The sequence below is a fragment of the Erinaceus europaeus genome, chromosome 13 (genome assembly GCF_950295315.1).
Source record: "Erinaceus europaeus chromosome 13, mEriEur2.1, whole genome shotgun sequence".
NCBI lineage: Eukaryota > Metazoa > Chordata > Mammalia > Eulipotyphla > Erinaceidae > Erinaceus > Erinaceus europaeus.
The window spans coordinates 6,227,872-6,246,325 of record NC_080174.1 but is presented as its reverse complement, the minus strand read 5'-3'; the positions used below and the strand labels follow the sequence as shown (position 1 = coordinate 6,246,325).

The window sequence follows — 18,454 nt, the reverse complement described above, 5'->3', positions numbered from 1 at the left end:
GCTGTGACGTGGGAGCCCAGCAAGCCTTTCCCCACCACAGAGAGCAGAGGTTCAACGAGAGAGCCCCCCACCACACTGAAGGAGGTTTCTGTGCTATGGTGTGCCTTTTCTCCGTGTCTCTACCTCAGGGCCTATGTGCCAGGCAGAATCACATCTGTCCTCAGATGGCACTGAAGCACTTGTCCCTAGAGAGCCAGCCCCTCCCCAGGGACAGTCACCACCTGCCCCACCCAAAGGCCAGAGGGCTGAGTCGAGGTGCACCTCTGCGCACAGCAGGCCTCGTAGGAGGGACCCCAGTCTCTCCATGAGCTGGGCTCTGTGGGCACCAGCTCAGCCCTCACTGTCACAGCTCAACTGCAGGGGGGGAAGATCTCCCCCTCCTCTCTCAATTTCTCTCTGCCTCTATCCAAAATAAATAACATTTTTAAAAAAAAGAATGAACTGAGGGAGGCCATGCAGTGGTGCACCCAGCTAAGCACCCATCCCCAAGCACAAGGACCCAGGTTCAAATCCCCACTCCCCACCTGCAGGGGAGACATTTCATGAGCCATGAAGCAAGTCTGCAGGTGTCTCCCTCCCTCTGTTCCTCCCTCCTTGTCCGCTGTCAATTTCTCTCTGTCCATTAAAGGGGGTGGGGGTGGGGGTGGGGAGGTGGCCGCCAGGAGCGGCAGATCCCTTATGCAGACACCAAGCCCAGTAGTGGGCCCAGTGGCAAAACAAAACTGAATTAAGGGGCAGCTTCTTTTTTTTTTTTAATATTTATTTATTTATTTTCCTTTTTTTGTTGCCCTTGTTGTTTAACATTGTTGTGGTTATTGACATTGTTTTTGTTGCCTACGACAGAGAGACTTGGAGAGAGGAGGGGAAGGCAGAGAGGGGGAGAGAAAGATAGACACCTGCAGACCTGCTTCACCACCTGTGAACCGGGATCCTTACGCCGGTCCTTGTGCTTTGCACCACCTGCGCTTAACCCACTGCGTTACCGCCCGAAGGGGGCAGCTTCTAAGGGTGAATAGAAATAGGACTCGGTTCTCAAAGCAGAGTTGACAGTTTCTAGAACGGGAGCAAGTGCTTCACAACAGTATACAGACACCCCACAATGCACTGCTCTCCTATGTCCTCTCACTGACCCTCTTGTCTCTCAGTTCTCTCTGTCTCTACCTATACCAAATAAATTATATGCATATATAAATATAAAAAGTAGAGGATATATTTATCTCCTTGCATCATGGACAAGCCAGGGCCATGGGCTGAGACCAAGACTAGGTGCTGTATTGTCTCTGCCTTTGTAAGCGCATTGTTTCAGTGCTATAGATTTGACGTCATTTTTCTGCGTGTGTTAGTGCTGGCATGTTCTTTTCTTTTTAAAAACATTTCAGGGTCACTTCACAGGCGGTGAAGCAGGTCTGCAGGTGTCTGTCTTTCTCTCCCCCTCTCTGTCTTCCCCTCCTCTCTCCATTTCTCTCTGTCCTATCTAACTGATGACATCAATAACAACAACCATAACTACAGCAACAAAAAGGGCAACAAAAGGGAAAATAAGAATTTCAATGACAGAGAGACACCAGAGCCCTGCTCAGCTCTGGCTGATGGTGGTGCTGGGGGTTGAACCTGGGACCTCAGAGCCTGGGGGAGGAGAGCTTTTCACATGACCACTGTGCCATCTTCCCCGCCCAGTTCTGGCATTGTCGTTCTTTGTTTTGCTCCGTCAGTGCATGGTGCGGGTGTGGAGAGCCGCAGATCCCACCGGCCCTGTGGGGTTTTCAGTTCAGTGCGGCCTTTCTTCTTTTCCTGTGAAGCGGGGCTTCCAGAAGCACACGTGCCCTGCATTTCAGAAACAACCACGTCGGCCCACATTCTGCCCCATCTTTATTACTGACACAGACTGGGCTCCCTGTAGGTGTTTCCTCTGGAGGCTTGGGCTAGCAATGGCTGAGTAAGATTCTGCAGATCGGAAACAGCAACTGATGAATGGAAGCCCCAGAAGCGGAAGTGGGAGCGAGTTGTCTAGAAGGAGTTGCCGTTCTCCACAGGCAGCGCCCGGCTTCCCACCCTGGGACAGCCAGCACTTCCTCCTCCTCTCTGCTCTGTGGGTGGCAGTATGGGGGCCCTACGTCCTGTCCAGGGTGGTTCCAGGTGGCATGAGCTGTCTGTCACCTGCCTTCTTGAGCTTATTTTTAATTTTTTTTTTGAAATATTCCCTTTTGTTGTCCTTGTTGTTTTATTGTTGTTATTGATGGAGTCGTTGTTTGATAGGACAGAGAAATGGAGAGAGGAGGGGAAGACGGGGCGAGAAAGACAGACACCTGCAGACCTGCTTCACTGCTTATGAAGCGACTCCCCTGCAGGTAGGGAGCCGGGGGCTCGAACCGGGATCCTTAAGACGGTCCTTGTGCTTTGTGCTACATGTGCTTAACCTGCTGCGCTACAGCCCGACTCCCAGCTCCTTATTATTTTTTGTTGTTTTTTTTAATATTTATTTTTATTTATTTATTTATTCCATTTTGTTGCCCTTGTTGTTGTTATTATTGTTGTCGTAGTTGTTGGATAGGACAGAGAGAAATGGAGAGAGGTGGGGAAGACAGAGACGGTGAGAGAAAGACAGACACCTGCAGACCTGCTTCATCGCCTGTGAAATGACTCCCCTGCAGGGAGGAGCTCGAACCGGGATCCTCATGCCGGTCCTTGTGCTTTGTGCCACCTGCGCTTCACCTGCTGTGCTACCACCTGACTCCCTCCAGCTCCTTATTTTTAAACCCTAGCAGGGTAGGAGAATAGAATCATGGTTCTGCAAGGAGACTCATACCTTAGGCTCCAGAGTCCCAAGTTCAGTCTGCAGCACCACCATCAGACCAAGCCTAGCAGGACTGGTAAAAAGAAAAAGGGGGAGGGAGGGTTGGGCGGTAGGGCACTGGATTCAGCACACATAGTGCGAAGCGCAAGGACCGGCGCAAGGATCCCTGTTCGAGCCCCCGGCTCCCCACCTACAGGGAGGTCACTTCACAAGCGGTGAAGCAGGTCTGCGGGTGTCTCTCTTTGTCTCTCCCTCACTATCTCCCCCTCCTCTCTCAATTTTCTCTGTTTTATCCAAAAAAAAAAGAAAAAGAAAAAATGGCCACAGGAGCAGTGGATTTATAGTGCAGTCATCGATCCCCAGCAATAACCCTAGAGGCAAGAAAGAAAGATCTCTTCCAGGCGGGGGAAATAGCACAGTGGTTATGCAAACAAACTCTCATGCCTGAGGCTCTAAGGTCCCGGGTTCAATCCCCCGCACCACTATAAGCCAGAGCTGAGAAGTGCTCTGGTATTTAAAAAAAAAAAAAAAAAAACTCTTCCTACAAAGATGGCACTGAAAGCAAAGAAGGAAGCCCCTGCCCCTCCCAAAGCTGAAGCCAAAGCTTTGAAGGCCAAGAAGGCAGTGCTGAAAGATGTCCATGGTCATCAGAAAAGGAAGATCTGCACCTCGCCCACGTCCCTCCAGCCCAAGACACCGCAGCTCTGCAGACGGCCTACGCACCCTCAGAAGAGCACCCCGGTAGAAACAGGCTTGGCCACTGCCATCATCAAGCTCCCCCTGACCACGGAGTCAGCCTTGAGGAAGACAGAAGACAATCACACACTTGTTTTCATTGTGGATGTCTAGGCCAATAACCACCAGATACCACAGGCTGTAAAGAAACTATGAGATTGGGAGTCAGGCTGTAGCACAGCGGGTTAAGCGCAGGTGGCGCAAAGCACAAGGACCGGCATAAGGATCCCGGTTCAAACCCCGGCTCCCCACCTGCAGGGGAGTCGCTTCACAGGCGGTGAAGCAGGTCTGCAGGTGTCTATCTTTCCTCCTCTCTGTCTTCCCCTCCTCTCTCCGTTTCTCTCTGTCCTATCCAACAACGACGACAACAACAATAATCATAACTACAACAATAAAACAAGGGCAACAAAAAGGGAATAAATAAAATTAAAAAAAGAATAAAAAAAAAAGAGAAAAAGAAGTTTTAAAAAAAAGAAACTATGAGATTGAGGGTTGGGTGGTAGCGCAGCGGGGGTAAGCACACATGGCGCCAAGCGCAAGGACCAGCACGAGGATCCCGGTTCGAGCCCCCAGCTCCCCACCTGCAGGGGGGTCGCTTCACAAATGGTGAAGTAGGTCTGCAGGTGTCTGTCTTTCTCTCCTCTCTGTCATCCCCTCCTCTCTTGATTTCTTTCTGATAGTCCTATCTGACAACGACAGCAGTAACAACAACGATAAACAACAAGGGCAACAAAAGGGAAAAAATAGCTTCCAGGAACAGTGGATCTGTTGTGCGTGGCAAAAATAAATAAAGTAAATAGAAACTATAAGATTGGTGCGGCCAAGGTCAACACCCTGACCAGACCCGCTGGAGAGAAGTCTTGTGCTTGACTAGCTCCTGACTAGAATGCTTTGGGTGTTGACAGCAACATTGGGATAATCTAAGCTGAGTCCGGCTGCCTGATACTAAATATAACTTTTTACTTTATATATATTTAAAAAAGAGAGAAAGAAAAAAAGAGGGCTGGGGAGATAGCATAATGGTTCTACAAAGACTTCCCTGAGGCTCCGATGCCCTGAGTTCAATCCATAACATCACCATAATGCAGAGCTGAGCCGTTGCATAAAAATTAATAATAATCCCTCCTATGAGAAGTCAGCAAATCCATTATCGGCAGCCTTATTTTGGAAAGGAAGTGTTCTTTCTGTGTTTGGTGTCTCTTGTAGAAAGAGCAGAATGAGAGCAACATGCTCTGTCTCTCTATCTCTGTGTGTGTGTCTCTTTCTCATACACACACCCAGGTCTCCTTGGGGAGTGGAAGCACCCCTCATGAAGCCAGTGTCGGGTCCCGGAGGCCACCCACCCCAGCTCCTGGTAAGCAGCTTCCCTCCCTGCCTTCCAGAGGAGGAGGGAGTCAGAGGCTCCGCAGGGGACTGAATCGATCCTGAAATAGATTCCTGGATTTCTGGGGTGCATTAATGAGGAGACCTAGTTTATCCCGGGCTCCCTCACAGGGATCCCCTTGCACTGAGTCACCTTCTTGGGAAAGAGGCCCTGGGGGTGGGGGTGGGGCCTCCACAGCTGAGCCCCCCTCACTGCTCTGAGCGAGGGTTCTCTGCAAAGTTTCATTTATTTTATATGCAAGAGGGAAGCCAGAGCACTCACCACTGAGTGAATCCCTAGGGACCAGACGTCAATCAGGGCTTTGCAGGTGACACACGGGCTCTGAAGCATGTGCTGCTATGTGGCCGGAGTGGCACGTCTGAGGCCCTGGGTTCAGTTCCCAGCCCTGCCCCTGCTGGAGCAAGGCTCCTGCCCTGCCTGTCTCTCCTGAGTTAGTAAATAGAATCTTTTAAAAGAAAATGAAGGGGCTCCAGGTGGGGGCACACCTGGTTAAGTGCACACATGACAGTGCACAAAGGACTTAGGTTCAAGTCCCTGGTCCCCACCTGCAGATGGGGAAGCTTCACAAGTAGTGAAGCTTGGCTGCAGGTGTCTCTGTCTCTCTCAGTCTCTACCCAATAGTAAATAATAGATTATAAGAAAAAAAAAGATGGAAGGAATGAAAGCAAATGAAGGTGGCAAAACCTTCGGTTGAGTGCACATATCACTATGTGCAAGGCCTTAAGTTCAAGCCCCGCCCCCACCTACTGGGAATGAGCAGTGTGTGTGTCTCTCTCTCCCCCTTCTCTCTCAATTTCTCTCTGACCGTTCCAATAAAATAGAAAAACCTGGGCCCTTCAGTTTTGTGACCCATGCCCCAGGTATGCCACCACCTCACCTCTGGCCTTGTGTCTGAAATACCCAGAAAGGTATTGTCAGATTATGGATAGAAGCTAAGATTACTAGAAACCTCCCCCCAGCATGGCTGACGGCTGTGGTCGAGAGGTTAAGTCGGTGGATGTGAAGCTAGAGGCCCGAGATCAAATCCCTGGTAAGTCTCTACTCGAAGGTAAGTCGGGAAAGAGGGGGAAGAGGTAAGTCTGGGAAGAAGTCTGACACAGCTCAGGTGGGGGAGACAGCATCATGGTTCTGCAAAGACGCTCTCATGCCTGAGGCTCTGAGGGCCCAGGTTCAATCCCCAGCACCATCAGTCAGAGCTGAGCAGTGCTCTGGTTAAAAATAGTAATTTAATTTAAAAAAGAGAACCACATGGGGCCAGGTAGTGGCACACCTGGTTGTTGAGTGCACACACTACACTGTACAAGGACCCAGGTTCAAGTCCCCCTGTCCCCACCTGCAGGGGGAAGCTTCATGAGTCGTGAAGCAGGGCTGCATGTGTCTCTCTCCCTTTCTCCTCTCTATCTCCCCTCTCAGTTTCTCCATAATAGCAAATAAATTAACATTTTTAAAAATATATTTTTTAAAAAAAAAAGAACCATGGCTCCAAAGACAAGAAGGTACTTGGTGTGGAGGCAGGACCCGCCTCCCCCAGTGACCCTGGCTCCTCTGTCCCCACTTTCCTCTTCTGCGGAGTGAGCTTCCCACACATGGGGCCTGCCAGAGAGACTTCCCTGGACAGGTCCCCCGGGAGACCCTGGACACCGTTAAGGGGCAACTCTGAGCAGCGGCCCGGCACAGCTTTCTGTACTCACCTGTATACCGAGAGGGAGCGTCAGAGAGGAGGGGAGAGACACTCGCTTGGCTCTGCCACCACTGAGCTCCCCCAGTGCATCCATGGTGCTTCCATGTGCCACTGAGGATCAAACCAGGTCCTTCTGGACAGCCCGGGTGTGCTCCCAACCCCCCCACCCCCACATAACTATACTTTAAAAGCTCAAACCCCAACTCCCAGAGCAGCCCCCACCCCTGCAATTAGGAAAGTTAGCAGGTCCCAAGAGATCTCACTGTTTCAATCAATGAAATAGAAGGTGAGTGGCCCAGGAGGTGGCGCAGTGGATAAAACGTTGGTCTCTTAAGCATGAGGTCCTGAATTCAATCCCCAGCAGCACATGTACCAGAGTGATGTCTGGTTCTTTCTCTCTCTCCTATCTCTGTCATCAATAAATAATTTTAAAAAAAAAAGAAAGAAAAGAAATAGAAGGTGGATGTAGTTCTTATTTGTTCCTTCCTCTTCTGGGGGATACTGGCTCCCAGGCAAACTCTATATTTCAGTAAAAGGGTTAACACATTTCCGGAGGGGGTGGTGGTGAAGCGCTTTGTTCATTATATAGATACCTTCAGCAATTCACAAATGGCCCAGGAGGTGGCGCAGTGGAGAAGTTAGACTCTCAAGCGTGAGCGGCCACTTCCAGTCCAGGCATTCACTGTGCTGGGCTGATGCTCTGGTTCTCTCTCTCTCTCCCTCTCTCTCTTTCTCTCTCTCTCTCTCCATTCTCTCTCCATTCTCTCTCTCCATTCTCTCTCTCTCCCCCCATTTCTTCTCTCTCCATTCTCTCTCCATTCTGTCTCCATTCTCTCTCCATTCTCTCTCTCCATTCTCTCTCCATTCTCTCTCCCCCCATCTCTTCTCTCTCCATTCTCTCTCCATTCTCTCTCTCTCCATTCTCTCTCCATTCTCTCTCCCCCATCTCTTCTCTCTCCATTCTCTCTCTCTCCATTCTCTCTGTCTCCATTCTCTCTCTCCATTCTCTCTCTCTCCATTCTCTCTCCATTCTCTCTCTCTCCATTCTCTCTCTCTCCATTCTCTCTCTCTCCATTCTCTCTCTCCATTCTCTCTCTCTCCATTCTCTCTCTCCATTCTCTCTCCATTCTCTCTCTCTCCATTCTCTCTCCATTCTCTCTCCATTCTCTCTCTCTCCATTCTCTCTCTCTCCATTCTCTCTCCATTCTCTCTCTCTCCATTCTCTCTCTCCATTCTCTCTCCATTCTCTCTCCATTCTCTCTGTCTCCATTCTCTCTCTCCATTCTCTCTCTCTCCATTCTCTCTCTCCATTCTCTCTCTCTCCATTCTCTCTCTCCATTCTCTCTCCATTCTCTCTCTCCATTCTCTCTCCATTCTCTCTCCATTCTCTCTCTCTCCATTCTCTCTCCAGTCTCTCTCCCCCATCTCTTCTCTCTCCATTCTCTCTCCATTCTCTCTCCATTCTCTCTCCATTCTCTCTCTCCATTCTCTCTCTCCATTCTCTCTCTCTCCATTCTCTCTCCATTCTCTCTCTCCATTCTCTCTCTCCATTCTCTCTCTCTCTCTTCTCTCTCCATTCTCTCTCTCTCCATTCTCTCTCTCCATTCTCTCTCTCTCCATTCTCTCTCTCCATTCTCTCTCTCCATTCTCTCTCCATTCTCTCCTCTCCATTCTCTCTCTCCATTCTCTCTCCATTCTCTCTCCCCCATCTCTTCTCTCTCCATTCTCTCTCCATTCTCTCTCTCTCCATTCTCTCTCCATTCTCTCTCTCTCCATTCTCTCTCCATTCTCTCTCTCTCCATTCTCTCTCTCCATTCTCTTTCCATTCTCTCTCTCTCCATTCTCTCTCCATTCTCTCTCTCCATTCTCTCTCCATTCTCTCTCTCTCTCCATTCTCTCTCCATTCTCTCTCTCTCCATTCTCTCTCTCTCCATTCTCTCTCCATTCTCTCTCTCTCTCCATTCTCTCTCTCCATTCTCTCTCTTCCATTCTCTCTTTCTCCATTCTCTCTCCATTCTCTTTCTCCGTTGTCTCTCCATTCTCTCCATTCTCTCTCTCTCTCCATTCTCTTCTGTCTCTCCATTCTCTCTTCTCCTATCCTCTATCCTCTCTTTCCTCATCAATAAACAAGAATTTTAAATTCCTAAATACAAAAGGAGAGAGGGAGAGGGAACACAATGTGCCTAATGACTCTTTCTCTCCTCCACCCCCCTCTTTCTTTTGTATGTATGTTTTTATTATTGGATGGAGACAGGAAAACTGAAAAAGGAGAGAGACAGAGACACCTGCAGCCCTGCTTCACCACTCATGAAGCTTTCCCCCTGCAGGTGGGGACCAAGGGGCCTGAACCTGGGTCCTTGTGCCCTGGGATGTGTGTGCTTAGCAGGTGCACCACCGCCTGGCCCCTCCTCCACTTTCTCCCCCTCATCCCCCCTCCTTCTCCTTCTTCTTGTCACCAGAATTCTCGCTCAGTTCCATGTCTCCATGATTCTCCTCCTAGCAGACTGCAGACCCCCCCCAACTTTTTTTTTTTTTTTTGCCAAAGCACTGCTCAGCTCTGGTTTACGGTAGTGCAGGGGATTGAACCTGGGACTTCAAAGCCTCAGGCATGACAGTCTGTTTGCATAACCATTATGCTATCTACCCCCCCTTTTTTTAAAAGAGGAGAGAGAGGAGACACCACAGTACATCTCCACTGCTCAGGAAGTTCCTCTCAGGCAGGTGCTCTCATGCAGCAGCAGGGGTCTCGAACCTAGGTCCTCACTCAGGGTAAACTGTGCACCCCACCCGGTGAGCTGTCTCTCGAGCCCCATACCACGCTCATCAATGTCTTCAGGGACACTGGCCTGTAGGCTGTGAGGCGCTGATGGAGGGAGCTGGGGACCAGGTGGCCGTGGCAGGACGTGACATGGTGGCCACACAGAGCACCTGGCAGTGGGGCAAAGCCAGGCCGTGCAAGAGCTTGGGAAGAGGAGGAGGGAAGGGCAGTGTGGGCTGATGATTCCCTCAGGAGCAACAGCCAGAGGCATCTCCCCAGAGGGGCGGGCCTCACACACTGTCCACTGGCCGCTGGGTCTGAGAGGCATTCTGTGCAGACACTTCTCTCTACCCCCAGAAACTGAGTTGCACTCAATTTATTTTTCATTTTGTTATTGAGGGGATTAGTGATTACAATGAATACAGTTGTTGATACAGTGTAAAACTTCTCAGTTTTCTGCAAAACACTCTCACCCTCCTCGCTGCAGCCCAGGTCCTCCCCCCAGCACTGTGCATCTGAAAGCACCCCAACCCAGGGTCCTTTACTTTGGTGCGGTACACCAAGCCAGTCTGAGTTCTCCTTTGTGTTTCCCCTTCTTTTCTTTTTAATTAACTTACGTATTTATTGGATAAAGACAGCCAGAAATTAAGAGGAAGGGGGAGATAAAAAAAAAAAAAAAAAAAAACCTTTTTGAGGCATGATTCTCAGCAAAGTGCCTTCTGTCCTGAGGATATGCCCTTTCAAACTGAATCAAGGCACCGAGTTAAGCGCACATAGTACTAAGCGCAAGGATCCTGGTTTGAGCTCCCAGTTCATACCCCCCCTCCCCCCCGCTCACCACCTGCGAGGGACTCGCTTCACAAGCGTTGAAGCAGGTCTGCAGGTGTCTATCTTTCTCTCCCCCTGTCTTTCCCTTCTCTCTTAATTTCTCTCTGTCCTATCCAGAAAATAGCCACAGGAACAATGGATTCAGAGTGCCAGCACCAAGTCCCAGCCATAACCCTGGAGGCAAAAAAAAAAAGTATTTTTTGCTTAAAAAATAAAACCAACCTTTAAAAAATAACAATAATTAATAAAGCGTATCTAGGAATAAACCTAACAAAAGAAGTGAAAGACTTGTATACTGAAAGTTATGAGTCACTACTCAAGGAAATTGAAAAAGACATAAAGAAGTGGAAAGATATTCCACGTTCATGGGCTGGAAGAATTAACATCATTAAAATGAATATACTACCCAGAGCCATCTACACATTTAATGCTATCCCCATCAAGATCCCAAGCACATTTAAAAAAAAAATATTTATTTCCCCTTTTTTGTTGCCCTTGTTGTTTAACATTGTTGTGGTTATTGATGATGTTGTTGGATAGGACAGAGAGAAATGGAGAGAGGAGGGGAAGACAGAGAGGGGGGAGAGAAAGACAGACACCTACAGACCTGCTTCACTTCCTGTGAAGCGACTCCCTGCAGGTGGGGAGCCGGGGCTTGAACTGGGATCCTTATACCAGTCCTTGTGCTTTGTGCCACCACCGGACTCCCCCCAACCACATTTTTTAGGAGTATAGAACAAATGCTACAAATGTTTATCTGGAGCCAGAAAAGACCTAGAATTGCCAAAACAATCTTGAGAAGAAAGAACAGAACTGGAGGCATCACACTCCCAGATCTCAAATTGTATTATAGGGCCATTGTCATCAAAACTGCTTGGTACTGGAACATGAATAGACACACTGACCAGTGGAATAGAATTGAGAGCCCAGAAGGAAGTCCCCACACCTATGGACATCTAATCTTTGACAAAGGTGCTCAGACTATTAAGTGGGGAAAGGTGAGTCTCTTCAACTAATGGTGTTGGAAAAAAATGGTTTGAAACATGCAGAAGAATGAAACTGAACTACTCTATGTCACCAAATAAAAAAGTAAATTCCAAGTGGATCAAGGACTTGGATGTTAGACCAGAAACTATCAGATACTTAGAGGAAAATATTGGCAGAACTTTTTTCTGCATACATTTTAAAGACATTTTCAATGAAACGAATCCAATTACAAAGAAGACTCAGGTAAGTATAAACCTATGGGACTACATCAAATTAAAAAGCTTCTGCACAGCAAAAGAAACCACTACCCAAACCAAGAGACCCCTCACAGAATGGGAGATCTTTACATGCCATACATCAGATAAGAGTTTAATAACCAATATATATAAAGAGCTTGCCAGACTCAACAACAAGACAACAAATAACCCCATCAAAAAATGGGGAGAGGACATGGACAGAATATTCACCACAGAAGAGATCCAAAAGGCCGAGAAACACATGAAAAAATGCTCCAAGTCTTTGATTATCAGAGAAGTGCAAATAAAGACAACGAGATACCACTTCACTCCTGTGAGAATGTCATACATCAGAAAAGGTAACAGCAGCAAATGCTGGAGAGGTTGTGGGGTCAAAGGAACCCTCCTGCACTGCTGGTGGGAATGTCATTTGGTCCAACCTCTGTGGAGAGCAGTCTGGAGAACTCTCCGAAGGCTAGACATGGGGAGTCGGGCTTTAGCACAGCGGGTTAAGTGCACATGGCGCAAAGCACAAGGACTGGTGTAAGGATCCCCGGTTCGAATGCCCAGCTCCCCACCTGCGGGGGGGGGGGTCACTTTGTAGGCAGTGAAGCAGGTCTGTAGGTGTCTGTCTTTCTCTCCCCCTCTCTGTCTTCCTCTCCTCCATTTCTCTCCGTCCTATCTAACAACAACAACATCAATAACAACAACTATAATAAACACAACAATAAAACAAGGTCAAAAAAAGGGAATAAATATTAAAAAATCATATTAAAGAAGGCTAGAAATGGACCTACCCTATGATCCTGCAATTCCTCTCCTAGGGATATATCCTAAGGAACCCAAGACACCCATCCAAAAAAGATCTGTGTACACATATGTTCTTAGCAGCACAATTTGTAATAGCCAAAACCTGGAAACAACCCAGGTGTCCAACAACAGATGAGTGGCTGAGCAAGTTGTGGTCTATATACACAATGGAATATTACTCAGCTATTAGAAATGCTGACTTCACCATTTTCAGCCAATCTTGGATGGAGCTTGAAGAAATGTTAAGTGAAATAAGTCAGAAGCAGAAGGATGAATATGGGATGATCTCACTCTCAGGCAGAAGTTGAAAAACAAGATCAGAAGAGAAAACAGAAGTAGAACCTGAACTGGAATTGGCGTATTGCACCAAAGTAAAAGACTCTGGGGTAGGAGGGGTGGGGGGGAGAGTTCAGGTCCTGGAACATGATGGCAGAGGACCTAGTGGGGGTTGTATTGTTATGTGGAAAACTGAGAAACGTTATGCATGTACAAACAATTGTATTCACTATCGACTGTAAAACATTAATCTCCCAATAAAGAAATTTAAAAAAATAGGAAAGCAAAAAAAATAAATAACAATAATTAATAAAGCAAAGTGATATTGAATGATGAATCGACAGCTGGGGCAGAGGTGGGGTGTTTGGATTTTATGTTAAACTTAGTAAGCAATCAAGAACCAACCAATACAGAAAGGCAGCACTCCTCACTGAGTCAGCTCAGCTCGCCTTCTGGAAGTTCAGAGTCCACTGAGAGAGAAAGGTGTGTAAGCAGAGGGTCTGGCTCAGTCTACATGCCGCCCCGTTGATGCTTTTACCCAGCTCATCCACAGCAGAGAGGCAGCGGGGGCATGCGGGGAGGGGGGTACTCCAGGTGCGTGGCATTTGGCCTCATGTCTGAGACCCTCCGTGAGAGCCCCCCTTCCCACGGTCAGGCCGGAGTCTAGTCTAGACAGACAGAAACTGCTGGCTTTGCCCAACGTTGCCCTGCCCTGCCCTTCTAACTCCCTGAACTGGACTTGGATTCATACTAATTACACCGAAAGAGAGTTATAAAAACTCATAGCTTTTTTCTTCTTTCATTTTCTTTTTTTCTTAACTCCAGGGTTATTATAGGGGCTCAGTGCCAGCACTGTGAATCCTCTGCTCTCGTAGGCATTTTTCCCTTTTTAAAATTTTTCTTTCTATTTTATTGGATAGGACAGAGAGAAATTGACAACGAAGGGGAAGATAGAGGGAGAGAGAAAAATAGATACCTGCAGACCTGCTTCAGTACTCATGAAGCGCCCCCTGCTGCAGGTGGGGACAGGGAGCTTGAACCTGGGTCTTTGCACCAAGCACTGTGTGCGCTTAACCTGGTGCACCACTACCTGGCCCCCCTTTTTTGCTTGTTTTCACCTGCGAGTTTATTTTCATAGGTGTCTTCTTCCAGATGTTACATTATTTAGTTACCAGTGGGTAACACCTTTTTTTCTTACTCTTAAATACTTCTTAGACTTTTAATTTTTATGATTTCTTTATTTATTGGGCAGAGACAGGGAGAAATTGAGAGGAAGCTGAGCTAGATAGATAGATAGACAGACAGACAGACAGACCTGCTTAGATGCAGTCCTGCTTCACTGCTCATGAAGCTTCCCCCTTGCAGATGGGGACCAGGGGCTTGAACCTGGGTCTTTGCACATAACATGTGCGACACTTGACTGCATACACCACCTATCAGCACAAAAAAAGTTATTGAGAAATGCTGGTTTCACATCTCCCTTCACCATAGGACACAGACCCTAATTAGAAAAAAAAAGAAAGAAAAGACACAGAAAACTGAGAAATGTTACACATGTACCAACAACTGTATTGATTGAAAACCATTAATCCCCCCAATAAGAGAATATGAATAGGGAGCCAAGCAGTGGCACACTGGGTCAAGCACACATAGTACCAAGTACAAGGACTGGCACAAGAACCCTAGTTCAAGCCCCCGACTCCCCACCTACAGGAACACTTCACAAGTGGTGAAGCAGGTCTGCAGGTGTCTATCTTTCCCTCCTCTCTCTGTCTTTCCCTCCTCTCTTTATTTCTCTCTGTCCTGTCCAACAACTACAGCAACAACAAAAATGGCCTCCAGGAGCAGTGGATTCTTAGTGCAGGCACTGAGTCTCAGCAATCACCCTGGAGGGGAAAAAAGGGGAAAAAAAGACTATAAATAAATACAAGTTTAAAAAAGAGATTCCAGATTTGTGGGTAGGAGAGATAGCATAGTGGTTATGCCACAAAAGCTTTCATGCCTGAGGCTCTAAAGTTCCAGGTTCAATCCCCTGCAACACACACACACACACACACAGAGAGAGATAGCGAGAGCTGCAGCAAGGCTCCACTGCTTCTGAAGCTTTCCACTACAGGTGGGGAGCAGGGCCTTGAACCTGGGTCCTTGAGCACTGTAATGTGTACACTCAACCAGGAGTGCCACCACCCAGCCCCTAAAGCTAATCTTTGGACTCACATGGAAACGTTGAAAAGCACGTGTCTGGGTGACCTCTGCTCAGTCCTTCGCTATCTGTGTTCTAAGCCACCTGTGAGCGGCCTTAGATTCAGGGAGAAACTCACCACCGTCCTGATGAACTGTTTCTCCACTTACTGTTGGGGGACTCCAGGGAGACGGCTTCCCAGGCCAGCATGTGCCTGGCCAAGTGCACGGCCTGCCCCAGATTTGAGCCCTGACAAGAGGGAGGTGGTACGGCCACAGAGGAAGTTCTGGCACTATGTCTGTCCGTTTGTCTGTCTCTGTCTCTGAGGGAGAAAGTGCCCTAGTGTTGGTATTCTTCGTGTTGGTTTGGTCCACTTCCTCCTACCTCTGAGAGATTTGGTTTGGCCCCTGCTAGTTTCACAGGCGCCCTTCTCCCCACCCCAGGAACCCCTACAGAGTTCCAGAGTGCTTGGCGCTGCCGCGTGAGGAGAAGGATGCAGGAGAGATCTGTGTGGTGATTAGTTTGGGTCAGTTTATGAATCGTTGTTCGTGAATAAAGAAATACAGCTTCCCGGCCCAGCCGTGTGTCCGCGAATCTCTGTTCACTGCCACAAAGCTAGCCCGGCCTGCTAGCGCCCCCGAACTTAAACGACACCCTAGCAAGAGTGAATTTATATATGTGAGAATCCCTGGCTCTGAAAAGAAAAATTCACAAGAGGGAACAGCAGCCTCTTTGGCCAGTGGGAGATGCATTGATCTGAGTTTTGTCTCATTCTCCTCCTTCTCCTTCTTCTTCTTATGTTACCAAAGTCCTGCTCAACCCTGTCTGATAGAGGTGCTGAGAATTGAACTTGTAACATTGGTGCCTCAGACAGGAGAAGCTTTTGCAGAACGATTATCCTATCTCCTCCACTCACTCTTTTCTTTTTAAAATGATTTTATTTATTGTATTTTAATGAGAGAGGGAGAGATACAGAAAGGGAGACCAGAGCCCTACACAGCTCTGACTGGTGGTGGTGCCGGGGATTGAACCAGGAACTACCCACAGCCTCAGACGTGAAAGCCTTTTTGCAGAACCATGATGCTGTTTCTCCCACCATTCATATTTATTATCATTTATTTTTCGCTAGAGTCCTGCTCAGCTCTCAGAGTCTCAGGCAGGAAAGTCTCTTTGCAAAGGGCCTGAAGAGACAGCATCATGGCTCTGTAACAGACTCTCCTGCCTGAGGCTCTGAGGTCCCAGGTTCAATCCCCAGCACCACCATCACTTAGAGCGGAGCAGGGCTCTGGTGTCTCTCTCCCTCTCTCATGAAGTTCTGTATATTATAGCGCCTCTAGCAGAACCATTATGCTGTTTCCTGCATCTGTGACGTGTGAGTTTTTTGTTGTATGCTCTTGTGTCTTGTTGAGAAAGTCCCTTGCTTGGTCAGGTGAGGTGTCTGTGTGTGTGTGTGTATGACTGAGTGTGAGTGTATATGTGAGTGTGTGTGTGTGTAATGTGTGAGTTTGTCTATAAATGTATGACTGTGTGTAATGTGTGAGGGAGTGTATATGTGTCTGTGCATGAGTGCAATGTGTGAGGGAGTGTGTGATGTGTGTGTGTACATGTGAGTTTGTAATGTGTGTGTGTGTGATGTATGAGTGTGTGTGTGTGTGAATGGTAACATGTGAGTGTGATGTGTGTGAGTAGTGATGTGTGACTGTGTATGTGTGAATGTGGAAGTGTGATATGAGTGTGTTTGTGTGAGTGGTAATGTGTGAGTGTGTGAGTAGTGATGTGTGTGTGAATGTGTAAGTGTGATGTGAGTGTATGTGGTAATGTGTGAATGTGTGGTGTGAGTGTGTGAATGTGAGATGTGTGTGTGAATGTGTGATGTGAGTGTGTGAGTGTGTGTGTGATGTGTGTGTAGTAATGTGTGAGTGTGTGTATGAGTGTGTGTGATGTATAATGAGTGTGTGATGTGTGTTCTGTGTGTGAATGTGTGTGATATGAGAGTGTAAGTGTGTATGTGTGTGAGTGTGATGTGTGTGAATGTGATGAGAGTGTGAATGTGTGAGTGTCATGTGTGTGAATGTGTGTGTGTGTGATGTTTGAATGCGATGTGTGTGTGTGTGTGTGTGTGTGTGTGTGTGTGTGAGAGAGAGAGAGAGAGAGACAGGCCTGCCAAGGCCCCCCTTCCCCATCCCTGGAAGCCACGCTCCTGGTGGGCGCCCTGCTGGGTGGCCCTGGTAGCTTCCTGCTGGGAGGTGGCACCCGGGTGGGGGGTGCAGGCGGGCGGCCAGCACCTTGGCTCCCCAAAGCCCCGCGCCCAGGCCCCCAGCTGCGGGCGCGGCCCCCCCCCACTCCCCGCAGAGGCCGGTGGGCGCGGCCTACCCGGGCTCCTCCCGTGCCGCTCCCCGCTCCCCCCCTCCTCCTCCCCCTCCCTCCCGCTGCTCCGGGTCCCGCGCCCCAGCTCCCGGCCTGCGGGTGCAGGGTGCAGGCGGGGTGCGGGCGGGTGTGGTCGGGTGCGGGCGGCATGGACGCGGACTACCCGGGCCTGGAGCCGCCGCTGTGCGCGGAGCTGAAGCAGCTGTGCCGCCGGCTGCGGGAGGCCTACCGCGAGCTCAGGGAGGATCTCACGCCCTTCAGGGATGACCGCTTCTACAGGTAGGGGGCTGCACACCCCTGGGCGCCGGGAAAGCAGCGGGTGCTCCCCTGGGCCGGGACTCCTCCCCGTGGGGTGCTGATCCCCAGGGAGGGCGGGGAGGGAGGAGGGAGGAGGGAGGAGGGTGGGGGGTGGAAGGGGTGCGGGGAGGGGTGGGGAGGAAAGGGGAGGACGAGAGGGATGGGGAGGGTGGAGGAAGGAGAGGGGAGAAGGTGGAGGGGAGAGGGAGGAGGGAGGGGTGGGGGTATGGAAAGGTGAGGGTGGGAGGAGGGAGAGGGAAGAATGCAGAGGGAGAGGGAGAGTGGGGGAGGAAGGAGAGGGAAGAAGGTGGAAGGGTTGAGGGGGAGGGGGAGGGTGGGGGAAGAGGGTGGGGAGGAGGGAGGGGGAGGATGGAGAGGTTGGTGGGGATGGAGGAAAGGAGGGAGGGGTGGGGAGGCCGCAGGGGGGAGGAGGGAGGGTCCTGAGAGGCCAGGAGGGCAGGTGCCCCACTGGAGCTGGTGTCAGGGTAGACTGGGGGTGGGCTCCCTACCTCTCCCCGGGTGTGGGTGTAGATGCCCAAACCCCACAACCCACCCAGCACCCCCCTCCTTCCTGGCCCTTCCTCACTCTCCCTGCCCCCCCAAGGGTCTGCCCCCCCAGCCTGCTCAGGCCTGGTTGAATCTGGGGCTTGGGGGTTTCCTCACATATGCACACTCCGAGTTCACTGCGGAAGGCCTTGGGGGCATCTGTGAGGGGTTGGGGTGCATCTGTGAGGGGTTGGGTGCATCTGTGAGGGGTTGGGGTGCATCTGTGAGGGGTTGGGGTGCATCTGTGAGGGGTTGGGGTACATCTGTGAGGGGTTGGGGTGTATCTGTGAGGGGTTGGGTGCATCTGTGAGGAGTTGGGGTGCGTCTGTGAGGGTTTGGGGTCATCGGTGAGGGATTGGGGTGCATCTGAGGGATTGGGGTGCCTCTGTGAGGGGTTGGGGTGCATCTGTGAGGGGTTGGGGTGCGTCTGTGAGGGGTTGGGGTGCGTGTTGGGGTGCCTCTGTGAGGGTTTGGGGTCATTGGTGAGGGGTTGGGGTGCATCTTTGAGGAGCTGTGGTGCATCTGTGAGGAGTTGGGGTGCATCTGTGAGGGATTGGGGTGCATCTTTGAGGA

At 49.6% G+C, this 18,454-nt stretch overlaps 1 protein-coding gene and 1 long non-coding RNA gene across 3 annotated transcripts in view; one reads left to right on the top strand and one right to left on the bottom strand.

Moving 5' to 3' along the window:
• Positions 1 to 623: 623 nt before the first annotated feature.
• On the bottom strand, positions 624 to 17,374 carry LOC132542651 (uncharacterized). Its single transcript, XR_009553615.1, has 3 exons — positions 17,268 to 17,374; positions 2,807 to 2,867; positions 624 to 1,002 (listed from the first exon to the last, which is right to left on the bottom strand). It is a non-coding gene; the product is annotated as an uncharacterized LOC132542651 (long non-coding RNA).
• Positions 17,158 to 18,454, top strand: part of TMEM181 (transmembrane protein 181) — a 41,584-nt gene continuing 40,287 nt past the window's right edge. Inside the window, exon 1 of one of the 2 annotated variants that reach the window (XM_007516215.3) lies at positions 17,158 to 17,317. In XM_007516215.3, the coding sequence (XP_007516277.1) occupies positions 17,187 to 17,317 (131 nt within the window). In that variant the 5' untranslated portion in view covers positions 17,158 to 17,186. The remainder of the gene's footprint in view (positions 17,318 to 18,454) is intronic. The other variant, XR_009553612.1, reaches the window with a different exon arrangement.